General features: G+C 38.9%; 1 protein-coding gene across 1 annotated transcript in view; it reads left to right on the forward strand.

Moving 5' to 3' along the window:
* Positions 1-14,162: 14,162 nt before the first annotated feature.
* Positions 14,163-27,205, forward strand: part of KIFBP (kinesin family binding protein) — a 29,033-nt gene continuing 15,990 nt past the window's right edge. The window contains exons 1-4 of the mRNA XM_090279440.1: positions 14,163-14,634; positions 23,053-23,151; positions 25,591-25,670; positions 25,975-26,158. Of these exons, the coding sequence (XP_090135566.1) occupies positions 14,209-14,634; positions 23,053-23,151; positions 25,591-25,670; positions 25,975-26,158 (789 nt within the window). The 5' untranslated portion in view covers positions 14,163-14,208. The remainder of the gene's footprint in view (positions 14,635-23,052; positions 23,152-25,590; positions 25,671-25,974; positions 26,159-27,205) is intronic.

Consider the following 27,205-nt stretch of genomic DNA (forward strand, 5'->3'; position numbering starts at 1 on the left):
CCACCCGTTGCTCTCCCCTGCCCCACCCACCCCCCCTTACATTCTCTTGGTTTTTATTCGTTAATCCACTTGTCAATGTTGCCACTTTTCCTCCTGTTCCTCATGACTTCCTATCAAGCCACAGGGATTTAGGAGAAGGTGTTTCATGAAAAAACTGATCTTGTGGATTATAATTTGTTAGATTCTGGTTTTTCTCAAGGTTTTCATAACTACCAAAACATTTCAGTTTGGATAGAAATGGGTACCTTATCAAGCAGGTAAAAGGACATAATACCTGCCCTTCATTAAACCTTTATGTAGATTAATCTAAAGAAAAATAATCAGGGCTATCAAAAGTAAGAGGAAGATTATTGGATATTTCACTTTAGCAACTGCTTGATTGAAAGCGTATTGGGCTAGCCTGGGGAACGTTATCATTTTTACTATATTCTAAATTGGAGAATATTTTCCAATTTATGAACATAAAATACAGCTCATTTTTACATTGTTTATCTGTACAGTGGTTTCTTTATAATTGTACATAAAATTTTTACTATAAAACTGAATTAATGTATGAAATACTGCTTTATGTCATAATAAAAGTCTTAGTACTTTTTATGTTTTTGGTGACTTTTTTTCCTGAAATTAAAAATTAGCTTGAAATTTTTATTTTAAAAATAAATAATGGGTGGCCCTGACTGGGTAGGTTGTGGGTTTGATCCCTGGACAGGGTACATACAAGAATCAACCAATGAATGCATAAATTAGTAGAACAACAAATCGACGTTTGTTTCTCGCTCGCTCACTCTCAAATCAATAAAATTAAAATAAGTAACGTAATGGGTGTAAAGTCCAAACACTGGAGGGAAAAACCAACTAATTGTTCATAGTTTTGATCTTTTTCTTAAATCCCTTTAACGTTTCATATAATAATGGTTTGGTGATGATGAACTCCTTTAGTTTTTTCTTGTCTGGAAGGCTCTTTATCTGCCCTTCGATTCTAAATGATAGCATTGCTGGGTAGAGCAATCACGGCTGTTGGTCCCTGCTTTTCATGATTTTGAATATTTCTTGCCAATCCCTTCCAGCCTGCAAAGTTTCCTTTGGGAAATCAGCCGACAGTCTTATGGGTACTCCCCTGTAGGTAACTAACTGCTTTTCTCTTGCTTCTTTTAAGATTCTCTATGTTTAACCTTTGGCATTTAAAAAAAATATATATATATACATATATATATATACATATTATTTATTTATTTTTAGAGGGGAAGGGAGGGGAAAAAGGAGACAGAGAAATTAATGTGCAGTTGCCTCTCAAATGCCCCCAGCCACAACCCAGGCATGTGCCCTAAATGGGAATTGAATCGGTGACCCTTTGGTTTGTAGACTGGCGCTCAACCACTGAGCCACACCAGTCAGGACAACCTTTGGCATTTTAATTATGATGTGTCTTGGGGTGGGCCTCTTTGCATCCAACTTGTTTGGGACTCTCTGTATTTCCTGGACTTGCACGTCTATTTCCTTCAAATTAGAGAATTTTTTTTCATTATTTTTCCAAATAGATTTCCAATTTCTTGCTTTCTCTTCTCCTTCTGGTACCCCTAATATGCCAATGTTGGACCTCTTGAAGTTGTCCCTTAGGCCGTTTATACTATCCTCATTTTTTTGGATTCTTTTTTCTTCTTGTTATTCTGATTGGTTGTTCTTTGCTTCCTTATTTCCAAATCATTTATTTGATTCTCAGCTTCATCCCCTCTACTGTTGTTTCCCTGTCAATTGTTCTTTATTTCAAGTAATGTATCCTTCATTTCTGACTGGATCTTTTTTATGCTGCTGAGGTCCTCATTAAGTTCCTTGAGCATCCTTATAACCAGTGTTTTGAACTCTGCACCTGCTTTCTTATCTCCATTTCATTTAGCTATTTTTCTGGAGTTTTGATCTGTTCTTTCATTTGGGCCATGCTTCTTTGTCTCCTCATTTTGGCAGCCTCCCTGTGTTTGTTTCTATATGTTAGGTAGAGCTGCTTTGATTCTGTCTTGGTAGTGTTATGGTTTGTAGGATCCAGTGGCACAGCCTCCTCCTATCATCCAAGCTGGATACTCGAGGTGCGCCCTTTGTGTGGGCTGAGTACACCCTCCTCTTGTAGTTGAGCCTTGGTTGCTGTTGGCAGTTCAATGGGAGGGATTTACCCAGGCCAGTCAGCTGCAAGGATTGGCTGTGACCACTGACCACCAACCTCTGCTCTCCGTGGAGGATCACTGTGCAGGGGCAGGGTGGTGGTGTACCAGTGTGGTCTGTAGCTGTCCACTGGGTACACTGGCCCTGGGGTTTCCCAAGGTCAGTTCCCACCTGTGTTTTTCCCAAGACCACCCTGCCTGAGCTATAAAGCAATCTGAGGTAGCTGCCACTTGTGCTGGGCTTGAAGATTCCCAGGCAAAGCCAAGCTGTGAATCTAGGCTGTCTGCTGCTAGTGCTGGGCCTGGGGCTCACTGTGGCCAGCTGTTGCTTGTTTGATAGGATTTAGGAAGTTGTGAAGCATGAGCCAAGACCAGCCATTCATATGGAAAAGCACCTTGAGTGGGCCCATAAGTTGGGTGGGGCAGAGTCTCTGGGCAAGTCAAGTCCAAGGCAAGTCAAACAGTGTTAGCCCAGTTGATGGAGTCTCAGATATGGCACTAGCTTGCCAGCTCTGTGGTGGGAGGGTTTAGAAAAGAGTAATAGCCTCTCCTTGCCTTGATGCCAGATACTTCAGTTCTTCCCTTTATGCCACTGGTGCCTTTCAAGCTGCTACCCCAGTGCTGGTGCTCAAAGGGAGTGAATCTGAGTAGGTGAGTGTGTGAGGATGATTTAGGAGGAATTCATTGTGGCTTTAGCAGTTTCTTCCACTAAGTTAATCCTTGCTGGTTTTTGCAGCCAGAATTTGTGATTTACCTTCCTGGCACTGGAGCCCTGGGCTGAGGGGCCTGGTGTGTGGCTGGGACTCCTTACTCCCTAATTTTTATCCACCACAAACGTGTGGTTGAGGTACCAGCCGATTCTGCACTGTGCCCATCCTACCAGTCTGGATGGATGTGGCTTCTTTAATTCTATAGTTGTCAGACTTCCATTCAACTCGATTTCTGATGGTTCTGAGTGATGGTTGTTCTATATTTTAGTTGTAATTTTGATGTGGTTGTGCAAAGAGGCGAGCCATGTCTGCCTATGTCACCATGTTAACCAGATGTCCTGTGTGGGATATTTTGACAAAGTGTTAGTTTTTATGCAGTTGTAGCTATTATAAGAATCAAGGAAATAGTGACTCCCAAACCAGTAGAAAGTCATCACCAGACAAAGGGAAAATCGGAGAAGGTAGTTGACAGTAGTAGCATATTTACAAATCACAAAAGGGGCATTTACATAATCGCGTTAGATTGTAACTCCGGAGTAACCAGTAATGGAGAACCGGGGGGAGAAGGAGAGGAGAGGGGAAAGCTAATCGCGTTAGGGAAGGGGAGCTAATCACATTACTATAAAACCAGTTTTCTTTGTCTACTTGGTGCGCACTTTCTCCTGGCTGAGGGTGCACCCGACTCTGCAGACTCCTGAATAAACGCCTCACTTTGCTGCTCAAGTCCCGTGTCCCGGTTTTTACTGTGAGCATTTATCACAATTTGGGAGCTCGTCCGGGATCCTCCGTCTGTGTGCGGGAAGGGGCTCTGAGCCAAGGTGGGGAGACGTGTTCTACCCTCTTTTGGGTGGCTCACTTGACCCAGGGCCCACCCGTATCACAGTGTCCAGAAATGACCCAAGACTTCTTGTTGGGACAGCAGTAGATCGATGCAAGGGGGAAACGAGCAAACACTGTGGCAACCAGGCAACCTCATGCATGGGCCAAGGTAAGAAAGTTGGACTTAAGTACTGCCTTGGTGGTTGGGCATCCTCGGGAAGCTGATTGTATGGCTGGGATGTGTCTCAAGACACGAAGCAAGTATGGAGCGCCCCTCCACGGTTCTGTTCTCCCGTGAGGGAAACGGCCGGAGACGGACGAAACATCTCAGGCTGTGTGTAAAGTCTGGTAAGAGGCTTGAGCACACAGGACTGTATGTAAGAAACTTCCAGTAAGGGAGGTTGAGTATACAGGGCATGGGTAGAAATTCTCCAGTATAGGGGGATTGAGCTCATGGGGTCTGTGTTCAATAAGTCTCTGGTAAAGGAGGTTGAGAACACAACTGGATTCAGCCACAGGAATCAGCTGAGGATGGGAAATAGAAATTCTAGGCCTAGGGAAGTTAAAAGGGGTGGGGCCAAGGAAGGCCCCATAGACATTCCACCCAACAGTTCATTAGGGATAATGTTAGAGCACTGGGGAGAGGATCCCCGGACCAAAAGTAAGGAAAAACAGGCAATGGTAAAATATTGTTGTCTCCTGATGCTGGAAATCAAGGTTCCTAAACTGAGGCATGCTCTCATGCCTCTCGGTCTGGGTGCTCTATGACTTGAGCTAGTAAGCTGGACTCGCTGGCGCCAACAGTCTTTGACTGCTCAGGCTAAGGGTTTCAAGACATTCTGTGACTTAAAAGGAATCTTGCAGAGTACTCCATCCTCCCTGATGTTGCCAAGGAAACCAAACCAAGCCAAGAACAGGTGGTGTTTAACCCTGTGTGCTTTCTGTTAAAGTTTAAGGAACAGTGTGGCCGTTCCCATAATCTTAAAAGAATAGATCATTGAATTCCTATTTTTTTGCTTTTGATAGAAATCATTCTTCATAGTTTATATATTAACCTCCCATTGTTTTAATCCCAAGTAAGTAATTGTATATTGTAATCATTATTGGAATGTACCTGTGAGCTCATTCTTCACCCTCCCTGTTGATTTCTATACTTGCAAAACTCAATAAAAGGAAAAGTCTCTGCACAGCTCTTCGCTGACCTGCCAGAGCGTGCGGCAGCCCTCCATCCGACCCATTCTCCTTGCTGGAATTACTTCCGCGCCCTCGCCACATTTAATACAACAGTCTCCTTTAGCCAAAGGAACCCATTAAGGGGAAATCTGTCTTCTGGCCCTAATTTGGATCTGATTAATGTTGGGTTTCTCAAGCCCTGGTCTTAAATGTGAGTGATCAGGCATCAGCTTCTAAGGAAGAGAAGGAGTATACTCTCCACCGGTTACAACCTACCAGCAGGTCTACAGGTCTCTTCCCTGTAAACGAAAAAAAAAAAAAAAAAAGATAAAGCCTGGGACCCTCTGTCCTGTCTCCCGCCACCTATGGCCCTGGCCAGCTGGCAGCCTACTGGGCAGAGGCACCGGGGACAGACAGTACAGACGGAAGAGGCCAGGAACACCTAGCAGATACCCCACCAGTATCCGCCCCCATGACACCTACGTGGCAGGTGGGAACTTATTCTAGATTAAGAAAGGAATTAGAACAATGTAAACAAGACCTAAAGAACTTCCCCATTCCCTCAGAGCAGCCGTTGTTTCCCCTCAGGGAGGTCCCCATAGGTCCAGGGCAAATTGGATGTGTCAGTGCTCCTTTAACCAGCTAGACCAGTTCCTTGGACCCTGCACATACACATGGACAGAATTAATGTCTGTTCTAGACATCCTTTTCAGTGGACAGGAGAGGGGAGTGATCAGACAGGCTGCTATGGGGATATGGGAAAGGGAACATCCTCGGGGTCAGGTAATTGTCCCGGCCTAACAAAAGTTTCCCAGTATAGACCCTGAATGGGATAACAGGCCAGAGGATAGGGCTCAGATGAGAGACCTTAGGAGCCTCATCATTAGGGGAATCAAGGAGTCCATTCCCCAAGCACAGAATGTCTCCAAGGCATTCGAGATACAGCTCCAAAAGCATTCCTACAGAAGCTCAGGGACCAGATGAGGAAGTATTCTGGTCTAAATACAGAGAATGCTGTAGGGCAGGGACTCTTTAAAAGTCACCATTGTAAAGAAACTGGCCAGATATTTGTAAGAAATTGCAGAAGGTAGATGAATGGGCCAGATAGAACAATTGAAAAACTCCCAGGAAAGCTCAGGAAGTGTATGTTAGAAGAGAAGAGGAGAAGCAGGAACTTCAAAAAGCTGCAGGATATCTCTGCAAATCTAGGAACTTTTAGCTGCCAGATACTGAGTTTGAGTATAGTCCTTCACCATGTGGAAAAGAACAAGGATTGGAAGCATGTTATGGTTAAATCTAAAGAAGTAAAGGGTATTTAGAAAGTTTGTGAATGTTGCAGAAGGTCTGAGGAAAGTTGTAATGATAAAAAGGAAAGTTATGGAAGTTTTTTTTAAACCTGGGAAAAGGAAACCTCAGCTGCTTATGTTCTGATTTATAAAAGTGTACCTTGGTCTGTTCTGCTGTGGAATTCTCTGTATCTGTTTTTGACCAATGAGACCTAGATAAGGTTGTCTGTGAACCAGTTGGCAAAAATTCCTTTTGCCACCCAGGACCCAGGAAGGGTCATTCAGGGCTGCTGGGTGCTCCAGCCTGGGCAAGTGAGCATGTCTCTGCCAAGGGCACGTCTCTCTAGGAGGCCAGTGGACATACTGGAGAGAGAGGGCCTAGCTATCTGCGTTTTGAATTATTGCTCTGTTTATACTTTGAAAGAAAAAATTGAGGTTTCCAAGGGAAATTTAAAACTTCACATAAAAGAAAGGGAACCAGGAAAGTGTAAGGCATGTAAATGAAAAGGTCTGTTAGAAATTTATAAAGGTTTTGAAAAGAAATTGTATGGTTTTAGTAATGGAAGGTATAATGCATGGAAATGCAGTTTTGAAGGACAAGGATTTTCCTTCAGGCCTTTATATTTTTCTCCCTACCTAAACCCTCCAGTATTTAGCATTCTAAAGAAGTAAGAAGTGACATAAGGTTCCTTTGCATAAAACTAATAAGACCAGTTGCTAATGGTAATTTTGTCAGCTGAGGCTTTGACTGGGATGTCATGCCCGAAGGAGTCATGCCTAGGCTCTGGTTGTTACCAGAAAACCCTGAGAAATGGGAGTTGACTTCCAAGGCTAATGAAAGCCAAGGAGGAAAAAGCCTGATATTCTGGTTGGTTTTGCGCTTCATGGCAATCTTTCTAGGGAACAAAGGTTGCTTCCCTGATAGATGGCTCAGAGGAACCTTGAGGCACAATGGAAAACTTGAAGGACTTGTAAAAAGCATGCATTTTACAGGCAAGACCAGATGGCAGATGTGTGGCTCAGCTTCTGTGCCCAGAGGGCAGACTGAAGGTCAACCTGAAGGTTCTTTGTGTGAGTTCCAGCAAAGCAGACTTAAAAGATTTATGTGATCAATTGCTGCTCTTGTTATGTTTATGCAAATAAACAGGCTAAATTAAAACTGGACTTAATGCAGTCCTTTTAACAACAAGGAGGATAATCTTAAAGAGAAAAATCATGATTTGAGGAAAATCACAATGCTCAGTGGTAGACAATAAACTAGTACAGCTAACTGTGTTTATAAAATTTATTTTCATTAAAAGTTTGTTTTCAGTTGAAAGTTAAACCAGGTCTGTGACATTATCAAAGATGCTTAATTTACAGGCAAGAAGAATGTCAAATGCCTTGCAGCTGGATGTCTTCCCAATAAGACAGTCTCGCAGATTTAGAGACTGGTTTGTGAATTGTGTTGTGTGAATTAACATGTGTGTTCTTTCTGTTTTCATAGGGCATAAGCCTATGATCTCATTACCTGAGTGATTGTCTGTACATACAGGCCTCACTTAAGAAGCCCATCTGCATTGCCGCCTCCTGAGACTGAACAGTTTGTCTGAACTAAGTGGCTGGGTTGGTGAAGAATGGGGTGGTCTGTGGGCTTCACTTTAAAACTGATCTCTCTTTTCTATCCTAAAGGCTTGGACAAAAAGGGCCCAAAGGTCTGAGAGGGGGGGAAATCCTAAAATATTTCCCTCAGCCCAAACTAGGTATAGTGGGCAAAAGGGTTTTGGACAGGTGTGACATGCCCTGCACACCTTCCCCCAAAGAAGCCATTTCTTTTCCTAATGTAGGACATTGAGAAATTAACCCCTGCCTTTTGTCATCTAGTGGTTATGGTTTTAATGATGCCTTTTAACCCTGTTGCCAAATCTGTTGCCCCCAGAATACAACAAGGATGCCAGCTCTTGGAAACCGAGCATGCCGCTGTCCAGGATTTCTAGATCCAAGGGTAGGTAGGACGATGGCCATGTCCAGCTTGAAGCAGCTAGAGGAGCATGAGACCTTCGCCCATTGTCCTCTATAAGATTATAAAGGGTCTTGAGGAATTGTTACAGAGTAAGTTCCCCCCAAGTTCCCCAGAGCCTGTAGTTGGAGGATGGGGGAAGAGGACAGCCTTCAAGATACCTTTGTATAGCTATGGCTGGTAGCTAGAATCTTAGTTATACAAATGGTTTTGGTTCTTCCAAGGCCCCAAGGAGATGGGAGGGATTTTGACTATAAAATGGTGACGAAAAAGAGGTCAACGGCTCCTGGTGGATTATTCGATCCTCACATCTGTATCGATGCCACTGGGGTTCCTAAAGCAGTTCCAAATGAGTTTAAGGCTAGGAATCAAATAACGGCAGGGTTTGAGTCAGTCCTCTTCTGGTGGTCAACAATTAATAATAGTGTTAATTGGGTAAACTGTATTTATTATAATCAGCAAGAGATTTATTAATTATACCAGGGATGTTATATAAGAAATAGCTCTGTAGTCAGATGCCACCAGTCGAATGACTTGGGAGAATAGGATGACACTGGATATGATGCTAGCAGAAAAAGGAGGTGTATGTGTAATGCTCAGGGGACAGTGTTGCACTTTTATCCCCAATAATACAGCTCCTGATGAAACTATCACTAAGGCGCTACAGGGACTGAAAACCCTAGCAAATGAACTAGCAGAAAACTCAGGAATCAACAATCCTATAATAGGATGGTTTGGAAGCTGGTTTGGCAATTGGAAAGGAATGATCACGTCAGCTCTTGTCTCCCCTACCTCATAGTAGTAGCGGGTGTCCTTACCGCTTTAGGCTGCTGTATTATTCCATGCGTCAGAGGTTTAGTTCAGAGACTAATTGAGACTGCATTAACTAAACAAATGCCAACAACTTTTCATAATCTCCTCCTAGTGGCCAAAGGAAATCCTAACTATGAGGAAAAATGTTGAGACATCCTCCTTAGATTTGAAGGGATAAATAGAATGGTTTGAGTAGTCAATTTCCCAAGAGAAGACAGGGAGAATTGTAAGAAACAAGGAAATAGTGACTCCCAAACCAGTAGAAAGATAGTCATCACCAGACAAAGGGAAAATGGGAGAAGGTAGTTGACAGTAGTAGCATATTTACAAATCACAATAGGGGCATTTAGATAATCACATTAAATTGTAACTCCGGAGTAACCAGTAATGGAGAAACGGGGGAGAAGCAGAGGAGAGGGGGAGCTAATCGTGTTAGGGAGAGGAGCTAATCACATTACTATAAAACCAGTTTTCTTTGTCTACTTGGCACGCACATTCTCCTGACTGAGGGTGCTCCCGACTCTGCAGACTCATGAATAAACACCTCGCTTTGCTGCTCAAGTCCTGTGTCCCGGTTTTTATTGTGAGCATTTCTCACACTATCAATTTTTCACCATTTCTGGCTCTCTTATGCTTAGAAAAGTATTCCCCATCTCCAAGGTTATAAAATTTTCAGTCATTTTCTTTTAGAAATCTTGATTATATTTCAATTTTTAATTCATCTGAGATTTAGTGTAATGATCAAGTAGGGATCTAGCTTTATTTCCCCCTTCCTCCAGTGACTAATAATTTCACATCATTTATTGAATAATTCATCTTTCTCTCACTGATTTTTAAATATGATCTTAACTATATATTTTAATTGGAGACCTTAAAATATTTTCAGTTACAATTGACATTCAATATTATTTTATATACAGTTTCAAGTGTACAGCACAGTGCTTATACATTTATGCAATCTACAAAGTGATCCCCCGATAAGTCTAGTACCCACCTGGCACCACACATAGTTATTACAATATTATTGACTATATTCCCTGTGCTGTACTTTATGAAACAAGTCTCTTTTTAAAGGTAACTTTAAAACATTTTTATTATGTTTCATTGGAACTGCATAGAATTGGGAGTCTTCTCCAAGAGCTTCTTACTACTTACATGTTTTAAAAAGATCTTTTAATTTTCATTTTGAAATAATTTTAGAGCTACAGAAATGTTACACAAATAGTAGAGTTTTGTGTACTCTCCACCTAGTCCACCAATGTTCATATTTTATATAACTAGTACAATTATCAAAACCAGGGTATTAAAATGAAGACTGTCATTCTATAGATATTGCTTTGCTTTTTTTTTTTTTTTTTTCATTTTGCTTTTCCTACCTTAACAGAATATCCTGGAAATCCAGTCCACATTTATTCATAGAGAACTTTTTTTTTTTTTACCTCTGCATCATACTGCATTTGTGTGGGTATACCATAGTTTATTCAACCGTTTTCTTTTTCTTATGTAAGAGCACATAGGCTTCCTGTATATTTTTTAAAGGTTTGTTTTATTCTCATTTGAGAGAGAGGGGGTGGAAGAGAGAGAGGAACATCCATGTGAGGGAAACACCCATCTGCTGTCTCCTGCATGTGCCCCAAATGGGAGATGGAACCTGCAGCATGGGCATGTGCCCTGACCAGGAATCAAACTGGTGACTTTTCAGTTACTGGATGGATGACGCTCCAACCAATTGAGTCATGCTGGCCAATGTAGTTTCCTATAATTTGCAGTTACAAACAACACTCTGGTGAGAAATTTTGTGTCTATGTATTTCATATTGTTGGAGGTGTATCTTCAGAGTAGATTCCTAGAAGTGGGATGGCCTGGTCAAAAGGTAAGTGCATATGTAGTCTTTTACAAGTATTCCGTATGTATTGGCAAATTCCCCTCCAGAAGTGGGATTCTTTTTTTTTGCAATTTAGTTTTTGAAGAAGCCAGGCCATTTGTTTTTCATTGTTACTATTGATTATTTATAAACTTGTAGATTTTAACATATATAATATACTTTAACTTATTGCAGTTATTTATGCTCAAATTGTCCCCTCTTTGAACAGCAAAAGCCACTTTTTAAGCTGGCGCTTTCTCAGTCCTTTTGATCTGACTCTTCTAGTCTTTGATAGTTTCTTTGATTTCTGGTATGACAATACCCAGGTTCATCCTGTCCCAGAACCAGAATGGTTTTGAAGGAACTATATTTCCTTATAATAGGTAATGCTTGTTTAGGACCAATAATCTCAGAAATAAGACTGATGTCTTACATTCTCATTATTTTTATGTAGCTCATTAAATAGCTTAAGTTTATGATAGATTTTTGTTGTTGAGATCATGGAAGTGATCTTTTTCTCCATTGTATCTTTCCTCCAGTAAAAAAAGGTTGTTGATTTTTATACCTTTATTTGTGACTGGCCTACTTACTAAACTTTTAAACTTTTTCTGTGTTCAGTTTTACTTTGATTTTACAGGAAGACAATCATATCATCTATAAATAATTATAATTTTCCTATCTTCCCAATAACTATATCACTTACTTTGTTCAAAAGAATTTCCAGTTGCACTTTCTGGCACTTTCAGATTAATTTTATATACTACAGATGAGAGTCACCCTGCTCTTATTAATGAATTTTCCATTAACTTGGCTCCCTGATGTAAAAGACAAAGAAATTAGTACTCTTATTAGTGTGTTATTTTTACTGAATGAACATAAGTGATAGACATTAGCTGTGCTCCGACCAAACAAGTTAACTCCCCTTCTTCACAACATGCCTTAAATTGGATTGGCCAAAAAGTCTGTTTAGTTTTTTCCATAAAACAAAAGACGTTTTTCATTTTCACCAATAACTTTATTGACTCGGATATTTTGAGTATGTTGGCTGTCTCCTGCTATTGGCTTCTAGTGGATAGAGGCCAAGGATACTGCTAAACATCTTCCAATGCACAAGACAGCCCCACCTCAAAGAATTATTTGGCCACAATATCAGTACTACCAAGAAACTTTGCAAACCACTTTTGACACATTCCATCAGTCACAGCACCTTCTCCATACACTACATAAATCTTTTCTTTGCATTTGTTGTGTTTTTACCTTTCTTGAAATAATAAAGCATAATACACCAAAAATGTTGCATATATTTTTCCATCTTCAATATTAAAATGGATGCACAAAAATTCACCAATTTTGATGATTTTTTAAAATGCATGTTGATATGACAGCTGTCACAATACAATTTAACAAAATTGTTTTGAATCAAGTTAAAGCAACTAAGCACTACTAGAGCCATTGCACGGAAAAAAACAAATGAACTTTTTGGCCAACCCAATACTTTTGTCTCTTCTAATTGTTATCTTCCATGAGCTAGGTTTCAGGTCCCTGTACTCTCCACCACTCACTGGAGAAATTCCACAGGGGCTGCTTTATAAGATCTCACAGGAAATGCTCATCTCTCAAAATACTGGTATAACAAGATGGCCAAGAGAAGAAATACATTCCCCAGCTAGCGCTCTTCCATCTCAAGTTTCCTAGGCTGATGTCTTTATTAGGTGTGTCTGGGTAAAGATTTTTCAAAAATATTTTCATTTTCATCTGGCTGTTCTTCCAGCTGGATCTTTAAAGGTCAACAGCATGTGTCTTGGTGGTTTATTTATTGAACTCCTACTGCGAGACAATATGGCATAATGATTAAAAGTGTGTGCTCTGAAGCAAAACCGCCTACTTGTTGTATGTCATTTTTGGTAAATTATCTCTCTGGACCATAATTCCTAATCTAAAGAAAAGGAATAATAATAGTATCTCACAGAGTTGTTCTAAGGATTAGATGATTTTAATATATAGAATGTTATCTAGCTCATAGTAAATAATTAGCTGCCATTACTGTGTCAATCACTTTTCTATTCATGAACATATATATACTGAGCATCTATTATGTTTATTACAGTAGTTTCCTTACCAGTCTTCCTGCTTCTTCCCTGTCCCCTTTCAGTTTTCTGAATAATCCTATAAGTCAGATCTTGTCATTTCTTTCTTGGAAATCATCCATGACCTGGAGACCAAGTTTTGGAAATGAGCAGCACATGTAATGGGAATCCTAGAACTGCAGGTCTCTGGGACAAAAATTAGGATGGAATCCTGAAGAGCACTAACATTTTTAAAGGAAAGACATTTAATTTCTTCTATTCCTTAGAATAATTCTGTAGAGATAAGTAATATATTATCACTTATGTTTTCCTATGAGACATTTGAAGCTTAGAAAAGTTAACTTGTTGATTAGCATATCTACGCTTCCAAAATCAGTGCTCTTTTGTATAACTCAAGACACTTTACATAGCTAGAGCTTAATGGTTAAAACCTTCTCCCCCTCCCAACCCCGACCCGTATTTGACCTGGCTAATTTATGAAGGTATGTAATGGAAAAAATCGAACTTGTGGTGGCTTGTCACAGTTCTGGGATTTAACTCTTGTGTTACTTTGGGAATTTGTGTACATCCCTACAATCCATATGTCAGGGTCGAAGTGAAAATATTTGCTTATCATGGGATGCTTTTTACATTCATACCTTTCATTCCACAGTCCAAACAATTCGGTTCTCGACCAAGTTGCTGATGGAAAAAAATGTCTGGGAGGTCAAACAATACTTCACCCAACAATCATTTCTTGCTGATACCTATATGTTAGTCACTGTCTCTCAGGTGACAAAGGAGATTCCGCTTTCCAACAAGGCGCTTCTGGAACAGCCTTCCTGAACGAATTAAGCTTGAGAACCGTCGTTCCACTGTTTATTAATAATAATGGGATCCCTGTTACATTTTTATTGTGATGGGCTAATAATATCAAAAGAATAATGTCTTCCAGCTTCTGTAAATTAACAAGAGTAGGTTTGTTTGTAAACAATATTTCCATATGTTATATTAAGTCAGCCAGTAGTTTTGTAGATAGAACTTCACTGGGTCGAAGAAGAGATGAATTCATCAAAGTACAGCTTGGGGCCGCAGGTGGGGGCCTCCTTAGACAGCTTCGTTTCCATGACAGCGGTTGCTAAGGTAACCACCACGCCTTTCCATCGGTCACTGCCGAACAAACTGCGGTTCCCTTGGCGGACTTCATTGGTTACAGTTCTGCAGCGCACAGGCCCATTGGGGCCGTAAGTGAAGTGTCGCAAAGCAGAAGGAAGGCGGGAGTCCCGATTGAAAACACCAAGGAAAGCTGAGCTGCGGAGTTCACTATGGCAAGTGGTGCGTGGGCCGAGATTCGAGAGAAATTCCAGGCTGCGCTGGCCCTGTCGCGGGTAGAATTGCATAAAAACCCCGAGAAGGAACCTTACAAGTCCAAATACGGCGCCCGAGTTCTGCTGGAAGAAGTCAAAGCGCTGCTGGGCCCCGCGCCTGAGGATGAGGATGAGCGGCCTCAGGTCGAGGAGGGCTTGGGCGCGGGGGACCACGTCCTGGGGCTGCCGGCGGAGGTGGTGGAGGTTGAGGGGCCCCTCGCCCAGCAGGCAGTGAGGCTGGCGGTTATTGAATTCCATCTTGGGGTGAACCTCATCGACACCGAAGAGCTGTCGGCCGGGGAGGAGCATTTGGTGAAATGCCTGAGGCTGCTGCGCAAGTACCGGTTGTCGCAAGACTGCGTCTCTCTGTACGTCCAGGCGCAGGTGAGAGCGAGCCCGGCCTGCGGCAGTCGGCCAGAGGCGAGGTGCTGGAGAGGGTCCCCGACTCTTGCCAAGGCCAGAGTCAAGTGTTATAAGGCACAATTTGTCCCACGTGTTTGAAGCTTTGGGATAGCGTCTTGCCGCCCCCCTCTCCACCCTCGTCTCCCATTTCAGCATCGCTTGCTGCTTGGCTTAGTCCTGCTCCATTCCATTGTTTTCCCGGGACCCTCCTGCGATCGTCTGCCTTTCGCGGCTCTTCTCCACCAGTCCTAATCCTGTTCATTCCGTTAAGGAAACAGCAAAATAATTTTAATCTTAATTTAAGGTCTCAAGGAAATTACAAAGAATGTCCAGAGTTCATTCTTAATTTAAAACAAAATCTTAAAATTCTTCAGTTTCTACTATTGCTAGTCATTCGTTTGTTCTCCACGGAATTCCTTGTGCACAGTCTTTTTTTTCTTCTTCAATTTTTTATTTATTGTGTTTCTATTACAGTTGTCCCACTTTTCCCCATATTGCTCCCCCCACCCTGCTCACCCAGCCCCCACAGCTAATCCCCACACTGTTGTCCTTGTCCATGGGTCATTTATATTAGTTCCTTGACTAGACCCTTCCCCTTCTGCTCCTTGTTTACATGCCTCTCATTCTATTTTGCTCGTTTGTTTGTTTTGTTCATTGGTTTCCTGTATTAGGTGAGACCATGTGGTATTTGTCTTTCACTGTCTGCCTTATTTCATTTAGCATAATACTCTCCAGTTCCATCCATGTTGTTGCAAAAGGTAGGAGTTCCTTCTTTCTTCTGTATAGTACTGCATTGTGTAAACGTACCAGTTTTTTGATCCACTCACCTACTGATGGGCACTTAAGTTGTTTCCAGCACTTAGCTATTGTAAATAGCACTGCTATGAACATAGGGGTGCATAGGTTCTTTTGAATTGGTGTTTCAGGATTGTTAGGGTATAAATCTAGAAGTGGAATCACTGGCCCAAAAGACAGTTCCATTTTTAGTTTTTTGAGGTAATTCCATACTGTTTTCCACAGTGGCTGCACAGGTCTGCATTCCCACCAACAGTGCAGTAGGGTTCCCTTCTCTCCACATCCTCGCCAGCACAAGTTGTTTGTTGATTTGTTGATGATGGCCATTGTAACTGGTGAAAAGTGGTATCTCATTGTGGTTTTTATCTGCATCTCTCTGATGGCTAGTGATGTTGAGCATTCTTTCATATGCCTATGGACCCTCTGTGTGTCCTCTTTGCAGAAGTGTTTGTTCAGGTCCTTTGCCCATTTTTTAATTGGATTGTCTGCCTTTTTGGTGTTGAGTTGTATGAGGTCTTTATATATTTCGGAGATCAAACCCTTGTCCGCAGTATCATTGGCAAATATGTTTTCTCATACGGTTGGTTCCCTTTTCATCTTGCTAATGTTTTCTTTTGCTGAGCAGAAACTCTTTAATTTGATGTAGTCCCATTTGTTTAGTCTTTCCTTCATTTCCCTTGCCTTAGGAGATATATCGTTGAAAATATTGCTGTGTTAGATGTCTGAAATTTTCCTGCCTGTGTTTTCCTCTAGGACTTTTATGGTGTCACGGCTTACATTTAAGTCTTTGATCTATCTTGAGTTTATTCTGGTGGATGGTGTAAGTTGGTGGTCTAGTTTCATTTTTTTGCACGTCCCTGTCCAGTTCTCCCAGCACCATTTGTTGAAGAGGCTCTTCTCACTCCATTTTATGTTCCTTCCCCCTTTGTCAAATATTAGTTAACTAAATATACCTGGGTTTATTTCTGGGCGCTCTGTTCTGTTCCATTGAGCTATATGTCTGTGCTTATGCCAGTACCAGACTGTTTTGATTACAGCGGACTTGTAGTATAGTTTGATATCAGGTATTCTGATTCCTCTTACTGTGTTCTTCATGTGCCCATTCTTTAAAAGTCATCTTGAGGCTCACCTCATACTTCTAGTAAATTTATTTGGATCGTTTTGTTCCAAATTTATCTCTCCCCTCCTATCTTGAGTTCTTATTTCTCATCACTTATTGTTTCCCATTTATATGGTACCTGGTTTACTAAAACATCGACATTCTCGTCAGGAACATAAACACTTCAAAAGACAAATGTGTATGAACTCCTTGTATGTACCATTTACCAAAATTGATATTATGGTAAGTAGGCCTCAAAAACCTCAAAATTCAAAAGGAAATTGCATAGGTCATATTTTATGATCAGGGCCCAATAGTTAAAAGCTACATTATAACAGGAACTAGATCTCTTTTTGCTCTCTATTTGTAACCTTAGTATCTGGTACCTTGTAGGCCATTCTAAAAATTTGTTGAATAGATGAATGATCTAATGAAATTATAAGATATTAAATTCAAACAAAACCTCAATTATTTGAAATTTTTGTTAACCACATGTCTGCTTAATATCTTAAACATTTAAAAATTCAATATCTCAAAAATAGAAACTTTTTAGTGTATAGAATGTCCACTGTTTATTGTATTTTATTACTTTTAATATGCACATTCTTTCACATTTTAGTATTTTTGAAATCATTGTGTCTTTATAGCTGATGGATTTTGTGTTATAATTTACTTGTCAATGTTTTCTTTTTGGTACTTAAAGTGATTGTGTGTCTTACAAATTTTGACATCTTACCTTCAATGAAATACGATATTTCAAACAGCGAACCTTTTCTGAAGGGTGGTTGATTAGAAGTAGCCTTACTAAACCAGGAACAAAACCTTGATTAGACATTCTGTCCATTGTAATAATATAGAGAGCAAGTGCAAGTTATTTTGGAAACGAAAAATAATTTATAAAAATAAAAATCTTGTGTGATCCTTGGTATACCTAAAAAACCTGAAGTCATCAGCTGAGAAATTATTAGAATTATTGTTTATATAAAGCAGGAGGATATAAGGTAAATATATCAGTAATATTCCTGTATATAAGCAATAATTTGAAGAAAATATTATTTTTAGAAATTGCATTCACAATAGCAGTGTTAGGGGTAATAGAACTGATAATCTTAAAAGGAGAGATATACCATGTGCCAGGGAAGCAAAATTAAACATAATAGTATCATTATCCTGATATTTATTTGTATTCTGATGCAGTTCCTGCTGAAATCACAGTAGGTTTTTTTCTTGGAACCTGGCAAAATGAATACGTTTATCTGAAAGAGTAAAGAAAAGTGAATATAAAAATATGAAAAATAATGCACTAAAACTAGCCTACCAGGTACTAAAACAGTATAGCAATAGTAATTTAGTTAGATTCTGTTTGTGCTAGTCTGTTTCTTAACTCTGCTGTTCAGTTGATCTGTTTATTCCAGGGGCATTACCATACCATAGCATTTTATTACACTTAATATTTGTTATACATGATGAGAGATTTGACTTCACTAATAAAGCAAACTAAAAGAATGAAATTGAAAAATTATATCAGATTGGGAGAGAGTATTAAAAATATTGATTATATTGTTGGAGAGACTCAGAAAATGAATACTAGCAATTTGTATAATTGCTAGTGGAAATATAAATTTATCAAACTTTTCTGGAGATCAGTAGGTATCAGAACTTTTTTCCTTTTAATTTTATTTATTAAAAAAAATTTTTCAGTTGTATTTTTTTCCCCATTACCATTTAGCCCCCTAACACCCTCCTCCCACTCTCCCCAACCCCTTTGCATATCAGACCTCTTAAGATTTTGACTTAAAAATTTCATATCAAGCTCTGATTGGTGTGGCTGTGGACTGAGCGTTGGCCTGCAAACCAAAAGGTTGCTGGTTCAGTTCCCAGTTAGCGCACATGTCTGAGTTGGCGGCCAGGTCCCTGGTTAGGGGCGTGCGAAAGGCAACAAATTGATGTATATCTCACACATTGCTGTTTCTCTCCCTGTCTTTCCCTCTTTCTAAAAGTACGTAAATAAAATTAAAAAAAAAAATTAAAAAAGTTAAAGTTAAAAAAGAAAGTACTCTGTATCTTTAAAAAATTCCACATTAGTATTCTAAAATAATATTGGGATTTGTATGCACGTTAACATGGATGTTCACCGTGGCATTGTTAATTAAAAAAAAAAATGACAGAAGCCAACAGAGTAGCTGTCCAGTCTGAATAAAAATTATACCTATATTTTTTTGTTAAATCAGCAAAAATTTGAATATATATATTTAGTGTGCTGCGGAATTTTAGTAATTTGTTTATATATGCCATGAGATGAAAAAGGGTGAAAATCGTTGCTGTAGAAGAACAGTATGCAGTCATTAAAAATAATGATTGATATTTGTTAACCAAAAATACCAATGTTAAGAGGGAGAGGGTTGTTTAGAATTATGTAGAATGATTCTTTTTTGGTAAAAGACTGTTTAAAAAGTTTGAAAGTATCACTTTATGGGAACTGATGATATTTTGACTGCCACAATCTGGTGTCTTCTTCCTGGGAAATTATAGATATACAGAACCTGGACCCACATTATCAAAAGAAACTGTCCCCTCCTGTCTTTACCAGGTTCTTAGAGCCTTAGGAATGATTTTTCTTCTAATTTTTGCTGTCCACAATATACACTTGCATTATCATCTTGAGTGAAATTTATAACTATTGTACATTACTTTAGTAAAATTCCCTAACAAATTAGCAAATTGATATATTATCCTTCCCTCACCCCCATCTTTGCCAGGACATGTCTAAGGAGTAACTTTTATGTGTGTTGATGGCTTCATTGAGGTACAGTTTGATACATGATAAAACTACACATATCTAAAGTATACAATTTGATGAATTTTGACGTTGCATATACCCATGAAACGATCACTGCAGTCAAGGTAATGAAAATATCACTACTGAAAGTTTTCTTGTGTTCTTTTATAATCCCTCCCTCTCCTTTACTTTTCTCTCTTCCTTCTTTCCCTCCTGGCCCACATTTTCTAGAATTTCATACTGAAATCATATGGTGCATACGCTTCATTTGGTCTCACTTCTTTGACTCAGCATTTCTTTGCTGCATCTGAGGTGATCATGTTTTTTTATTTTGTAGTCTGTTAATATGGTGAATTTCATTGACTTTCCAATGTTAAACCAACCTTTTCTTCCTGTGATAAGCTCCACCTGGAGTTTTTAACCAAGTAAAACTTGGGTAAAGTATTACCCTTTCTATACACTGTCGGACTCAATTTGCTAAAATTTGATAACATTTTTTGTATCTATGCTCATGAAGGATATGTCTTTAGTTTTCTTATGTCTTCGATTTAGTATGAGATGGGAACTGTTCGTTTCTCTTCGCTTTTCTAGAAGAATTTATGCAGAGTTAGTATTACTTCTTCCTGACATGTTTGGTAGAATTCACTGCTAGTAGTGTTTTTTTACCTGTTTTTATTTTATATTTAACTTTTTCCCTTCCTAGTGTGGTGTCTTGAGGGCAAGAACATGATGATACTCTGTGAATGGTACAATGCTTTCTGGTGTATTATTGTAGGATTTACATTATATTTAAAAAACAATTCATGTGGAATGTCAGTAGCACTTACCTCTGTGGCGTTAACACTTAAAACATGAACACTATAATTTTGCCTGGTCCTTACCTTCAAGACCTTAATAGGTTATAGTTCAAAAGAAAAACTAGTTATTTGTAGGTTTCTACTTGGTTTAAGATTTATCACACACCAGAGTTGTTGCTTTGTGTGGCACAGCCTACCCTGGATCTAGCAGGCTAAGTGCATCAACAGACCATCAAAATAGCACAATTGCAGTTAACCAGTTCCTGGTACTAAATCTCTAGACTGCCTAAGCTAGGTACAGTATGCTGGGTTTGGGCTTACTGGTGTCATGGCCAAATGGAGTATCTCAAGGAAAAATAGATTGAACTAGGGAGTGAGAAAAGGTAATTGTGGATCCATGTCTAAGATCAGGTTATGAATGTTAAGAGAGATTATATCTGAGGCTGGGTGGGCAGAATAATTTGTAAGTTAGTAATGGGCCTTCAAGCTTCCGTGGCATCCTGCAAAGGACCTCATAAGTAATATAGAGGAGGAAACTGCCCAATCTCTCAGTATATTATCACTGTGATCTACGGTCCTAGGCACTGAGGACCAACCAAGTAACTTGAAAAAATTATAGAATAGATATTTTATGTGAAGCCAGACCAGAGAGGTCTTTGTTGCAGGGGAACACTCATCTTCAAACTGTAGGGTTTTCAAATATTTTTTTGTGCCATGTGCCCCTTTTACAGTCTAGTGGGGCCTCTATTTCATAAAACAGAGTAGTGATTTTAAATTTATATAATAAATAGTAAAGGATTGTAAAAAGAACCATAATATAGAAGTTATCAAAATATTTTTAAAACAAATGTATGATATAGTAATATATTAACTTTATTAATGTTAAGAATACCGATGATGTATCTAATGTCTATACATTTAAAGTAATAATGAATATAATTCTTACGATATCTGTAATATGTAGATTTTTTCACTTCTATAGGTCACAGAAATCTCAGCTGTGCAAAATATTGTTGCATTTTTTTTCCCATATTCATAATTAGAAGGTGCTAAATTTTAGTAGAATATAATGAAAATAAATTATAATGTTTTTTCCATCCACGTTCATAGACTGAATTCTATTCATGGATACCTTGTGCATTTGGACCCCAGGCTGAAAATCTGCATTAAAAACTTGTTTCCTTATCTTATTCCCTTCCCTAGGGAAGTTTAAAAAAAGGGGATGGGGGTATAGAAACCCTGCCTCAGAAGTTGCCTTGTGCCTGAAGGACTATCCAAAGGGGTGGGAGGCAGTCTTAACTTTATTTTCTAAAGGGGAACTGGCGTGCAGTCTTGAATTCTGACCATCTAAAAGGCCCTGATTTGCTCTGTACAGGGCCTGATAAAGAGTCATATGGCAGGGAACAAACTGTCTTGGTTTTAAAAATGTTATTTAGCATATAACCCCAAATCTAATCAACTTCTTAGCACCTTCATGGTAGCAGAAGGAAGTTGTGCTATGGAAATCAAAAGGAAGTGATCCGAGAAAAGACAATACTAATGAATAATTTTTAGTTGACTGGATACAATTACAAAGCTATATAATTTTTAATATTCCAGGAAATATAAGCATACGTTTTAGTGTTTGAAATGGTAAACATTAGGAATCCGACTTAACTGATGAATAAAGGTATATAGCATCTTCAGAGTTTCCATAACATAATTTGAATAATTGGAATTTGAGAGCTCATCTCCATTTCTTCAGGCTTTGAACCAAACAATAACTGTTGAGGCTGTTTCGCTTTGTTTTTTATGATTTTATTTATTTTTAGAGAGGGGGAAAGAAGGGAGAAAGAGAAGGAGAGAAACATCAATGTGTGATTGGATAATGTTTCATTTTTAAGAGGGCTCTGGAGATTGTAGATATTTGAAAACATGTTTCTGGCTCATCTTTATGTATATTATCTATTGCTATGTAAAATTTTACTCCAAATTTATCATCTTGAAAAAACAAACTTTTATTATATCAGGAGTCTAGTCATGGCTTTGCTGGTGGCCTGTGGCTCAAGGTGTCTCATCAGATTGTTGTCCTGTTGGGGCTTCAATTGAAGGCTCAGCTCAGGGAGGATCTTCTAAGCTCTCTCATGGGATTGTTGGCAGGATTCAGTTCCTTACAGGCTGTTGTTCTGAGGGCCTCAGTTGACCTCCCTCTGTTCTTGCCACGTCAGTGTGTACACAGGGTGACTCACACATGGCAGCTGGCTTCCCTCAAAGAGAACGGGAGAGGGAGCACCCAAAATGGAACCACAGTGTTCTGTAACCTAGTCTTGGAAGAGATGTTCTGTCATTTCTGCCATATTTTGTTTGTTAAAAGCAAGCCATGTCCTGACCAGTATGGCTCGGTTGGTTGGGTGTCATCTCACAAAGTGAAGGGTCTCCAGGGCACATGTGTGGGTTGCAGGTTCAGTCCCCAGTTGCAGCTGATCAGTGTTTCTCTCGCACATCGAGAGAAACATCCTTCTGTTGCCACTCAAAACGCCCCCAACCCAAAGCCTGGCCCTCAACTCAGGCATGTGTCCTGGCTGGGAATTAAACTTGCAAACCAACAACCTTTCAGTTTATGAGACATGTCCAGTCTGCTGAGCCACACCAGTCAGGGCAATAAATTAAATCTTTAAAAAAAAAAAAGAAGAAGCAAATCACTAAAAATCACTAAATCCTGCCCATACTTCAGAGGAAGAGATTATACAAGGTCATGAATACCAAAAGGCAGAGATCGTTAGGGACCCATCTGCAGCTGCTTGCCACTACATAAGGGCAATATTATTATGAGTAATTCATTGTTAGTAAGACCCTAGTACTATTTGATAAGTAAATATTGATTTTGAAACTATGAAACTTACTGTAATTAGAAGTTTATATTGTCATTGCTTCTCTTCTTTATTTTCCAGAATAATCTGGGTATCTTATGGTCTGAAAGAGAAGAAATTGAAACAGCACAAGCCTACCTAGAATCATCAGAAGCACTATATAATCAGTACATGAAAGAGGTATGTTGCATGTCAGATAAATTTTAAGATTTGATTGAAACTAAGTCAAGAATTGATTTTAAGAATTTCTCACTCATAATCTTAGTATATGACTCTAGTATACATAGGGACCTCCCTATAGAGCTGTTTAAGTGATCACCTAATAGCGTACTTGCCAGCACTATTATAAGTGATTTACAAATTTTAACTCATTTAATCCTCATGACAATGTAGGAGGTGGATGCTTTTATTATCCTTATTTTAGAGATTAGAAAACAGCACAAGGATTAAGTGACTTGCCTCCGCACACTAGTGAGTGGTGAAGCTGGTGTTCCAACCCGCAGGATGTGGCTCCAGAACCCATACTTTTAACCAGTATGCTGCCCGACTTAGTAGTTGAACTTAGAGTAAGCTACAAGTGCGAGGTGCTCCTTTAAGAACAGTGTAATGTCAAATGATGATAGCAGATAGAAGGAATGTGCTATAAGCAGAATGCACAGACTGAACAGTCCTGTTTGCTTTGTGAATTTAATTCATTAGACGTTTACTGTTTTTACTATGTGCCAAGTACTATGCAAATATGCTGGAGAATCAAAATATGATCTCTACCTATACCTGGAGGATAAAGATTGGAACAAATCAACATTTAATTATACCCACAAGAAATTTTAGAATGTATATTTAGAATATATGTTTATAGGCCCTTAACACTTATTTTTTCATGAGGAATATACCCCCAAATTGGAGAATTTTAAAAGTCATGGCTCTTCTACCTTGATGTTACTACTTTTCTCCTGAAGTACTAAGGAGAGCAGAGCACCACAAAGACATGAGATGTTGGTCTTTTATGATTTTAGGCTCTTGCTCTTAATACATGAACTTATTAAATTAAAATATGTAGATACCAGATACCTATCATATTTCATTTAAAAATAGTACTGCCCTGGCTGGTGTGGCTCAGTGGATTGAGTCCCGGCTTGCGAACCAAGGGGTCTCTAGTTGATACCCTATCAGGGGACATGCCTGCGTTACAGGCCAGGTCCCTGATTGGGGGCGTGGGAGAGGTAACTGATTGATGTTTCTCTCCCTGTCTTTCTCCCTCCCTTCCCCTCTCTCTGTTTAAAAAAAAAAAAAAAAGTATTAATAAGAAACATAAAACACATAACAAAATTCTGTATACTTTTATACCTCTATTTTGGTTAAGAGAGTGATTTAACTGTTAGTGTCACACACAAAGTGTGATAGTCATAACAATAAAGTATATATGTAAAATAAAACAGATTAATTCCCCTCATCAATACAGGGGTAAGCGTACTAAATAGCCCTCAAAATTGTTGATGTGGTCTCTGAAGAATTACTTATGTATTGTGTTTGCCTTGCTTCTTGACTTTGTCATTTTTACTTTCTGTGAATTCTAGAAGCCCAAGTCATGATTTTCAGGTTTGCATCCAGAATGTAAGATCACTTTTTTTTTTTAATGGGAAACATTATTGCTATTTGGTGATTAGTGAATTCAGTTTAAAGCAAACCTGGGCATATAGATGTGACTTTCTCAAAGAGGTAGAATGAGGCAGAGGTTAAGTACTATTCTTTTGGAAGACTTGAAATACATATATTAACTCATTGAATCCTCGTAGCATCCTTATGAGATATATACTCTTATTATTCTCATTTTATAGATGAGGAAACAGAAGCACAAGGCAATACAATGGATTGACTGGTTTTAATGTTCCTCTATTGAAAGAGGGTAATATATACTTGTTTCCTTGAGGAAAAAATGCTAGAAAAATTATTTAAAATTTGATTTTTCATTACTGGTCAGTTTAGAACAGTATCACTCTAAGGATGTATACATTTTTCCTATTTGTCATGCTTATGTAGGTGTTTTTTTTTCTTTTAGGATTTTATTTATTTTTAGAAAGAGAGTAAGGGAGGGAGAAAGAGAGGGCGAGAAACATATTGTGCGAGAGATACACGGATTGGTTGCCTCTTGCCCGCCCCCAACTGGGGACCTGGCCCACAACCCAGGCATGTGCCCTGACTGGGAATCAAACTGGCAATCCTTCAGTTTGCAGGCCAGCGCTCAGTCCACTGAGCCACACCTGCCAGGGCTTATGTAGGTTTTTAAAAGAACTTTTTTATCATAACAGACTTAAGACTTAACATAGTTAAAAAAGCAACGTGTTTTTCTTTTATTTTGTTTTTTACTGTATTTGAATTTCACCTGAAACAGCAGTTAAAATCTTGTCAAGTGTGAGTTTGTAGGAAATCTTTTATTTCTTTGACTCTTTCATATATTATGGTTAAGAAAATTACTTCTTGGGTAACATGAACTGGTAAAAAGTATATTGGGCTTTTAAATTTGATCGGGCTTTTAAATTTTTGATTTCTCCAGTTTCTCCAGAAGAGGGCGCTTGGTGTTTACAGTAAAATTTTAGAGTTTCGTTTTTCTAATTGTAGATTGGTAGTCCTCCTCTTGATCCTACTGAGCATTTTCTCCCTGAAGAAGAGAAGCTGACTGAACAAGAGAGATCAAAAAGGTGAGAAATGCCCTCACGGGTATTTCTACATAGTGGTAGGTGATTGTTCAAAAAAAAGCATGTTTTCTCCTTCAAGGCACTCTTTAAAAGTCTAGAGTGTAGATTCTGATACAAATTAAAACCTTCATTTGCCATTTACAAATATGTGACCCTGTTCAAACCTAAGGCTCAGTTTCCTTATCTGTCAGGTAGATGCACTAGCCGTACCCAATTCAAGAGTTGGTGAGAGGATCAATGTAAATATATGTGAATGTTCTGCCTACGTTGTAAATCATTACGTGAATACGGGTTTTTTTCTTCATAGATTTGAGAAGGTTTATACTCATAACCTATATTACCTGGCTCAAGTCTACCAGCACATGGAAATGTTTGAGAAGGCTGCTCATTATTGCCACAGCACTCTAAAACGCCAGCTTGAGCACAGTGCCTACCATCCTGTAGAGTGGGCGATCAATGCTGCTACCTTGTCACAGTTTTACATCAATAAGGTAGGCTTCTTGGAGTGGTTATCTAACAAAGTTACTGATAGAGTATATGAATATAGACCAAATAGTATCTTGAAAATATCATCTTTTAAAAATAGGTAGCTTGTATTTTATGATATAAACTCGATAGAAAAGTGCATCCTAATTTGGCAGTATACTAAAATTTTGTAGCTTTGTTGCATTAATCTACTGAATCTTAAAATACTGAGTTTTATCATTGTCTAACATGTTCCTAGTTTCTAAAATTACATGTTACCTAAGACCAATTATTTTTTGATAAAAGCATGCTGTCTCAATTCATTTTAGTGAGATGTTACCTTAAATTGCAGATTTTATCTTGTAGATATAATTTTATCTTTAGGCAGTGGTAATCTGGTAGTTACGAGAATTTGTCTGAGGAAGTTGACTGTTAAATGTGGGCTTTGATAAAAGCATGTGATGCATTTCAGTTATTCTTTAGAATTAATTCCTTTATAATAAAATTTTTTTATGTTGGAAAGATCTCTGCTCAGTTCCAGAGTTCCAGGTCTTTATTATCAATATATACTTCACTGGAGTTTTGCACAGGGACGAATTTGAGCTTTTTAGTTGTTTATCAAAATTATTCAGAATCATGTTGGTATATTCTTAATTGACTTATTTGTTCCTCTAGTCCTAAGAGTTTTTAATGTTGAAACACTTTTAAGCCACCTTTCCCAGCTAGATTTTCTGATAATCCTCAATAAGATATCTCAGCAATAGAAATTACTTTTATTTGTATTTCTGATTCAGAAGCCTCTGTGAAATCTCAATAATTTTTTGCTTATCAGAGTTCCTTCTTAGATCTCTCTGCTTACGTGCTGCTGTATCCTTACTGGGCCTTTATCCTTTCTAAAATTTTTGTTAGTGCTGGTTCTGTAAATACGCCCTTTTTTAAAGTATTGCCCCACAGAATTTCATTCAGAAAAGCTATTAGCAGGAGAGAAAGGGCTGTGGCGACTGCAGCATCACTTCTAGGACTTTGGTCTAAGATCAAGCATGTAAGTAATGCTACTGCGTATTTCAGAGCGT

The sequence above is a fragment of the Furipterus horrens genome, unplaced genomic scaffold (assembly GCF_987537825.1).
Source record: "Furipterus horrens unplaced genomic scaffold, mFurHor1.1.pri manual_scaffold_5, whole genome shotgun sequence".
NCBI classification, from domain to species: Eukaryota; Metazoa; Chordata; class Mammalia; order Chiroptera; family Furipteridae; genus Furipterus; species Furipterus horrens.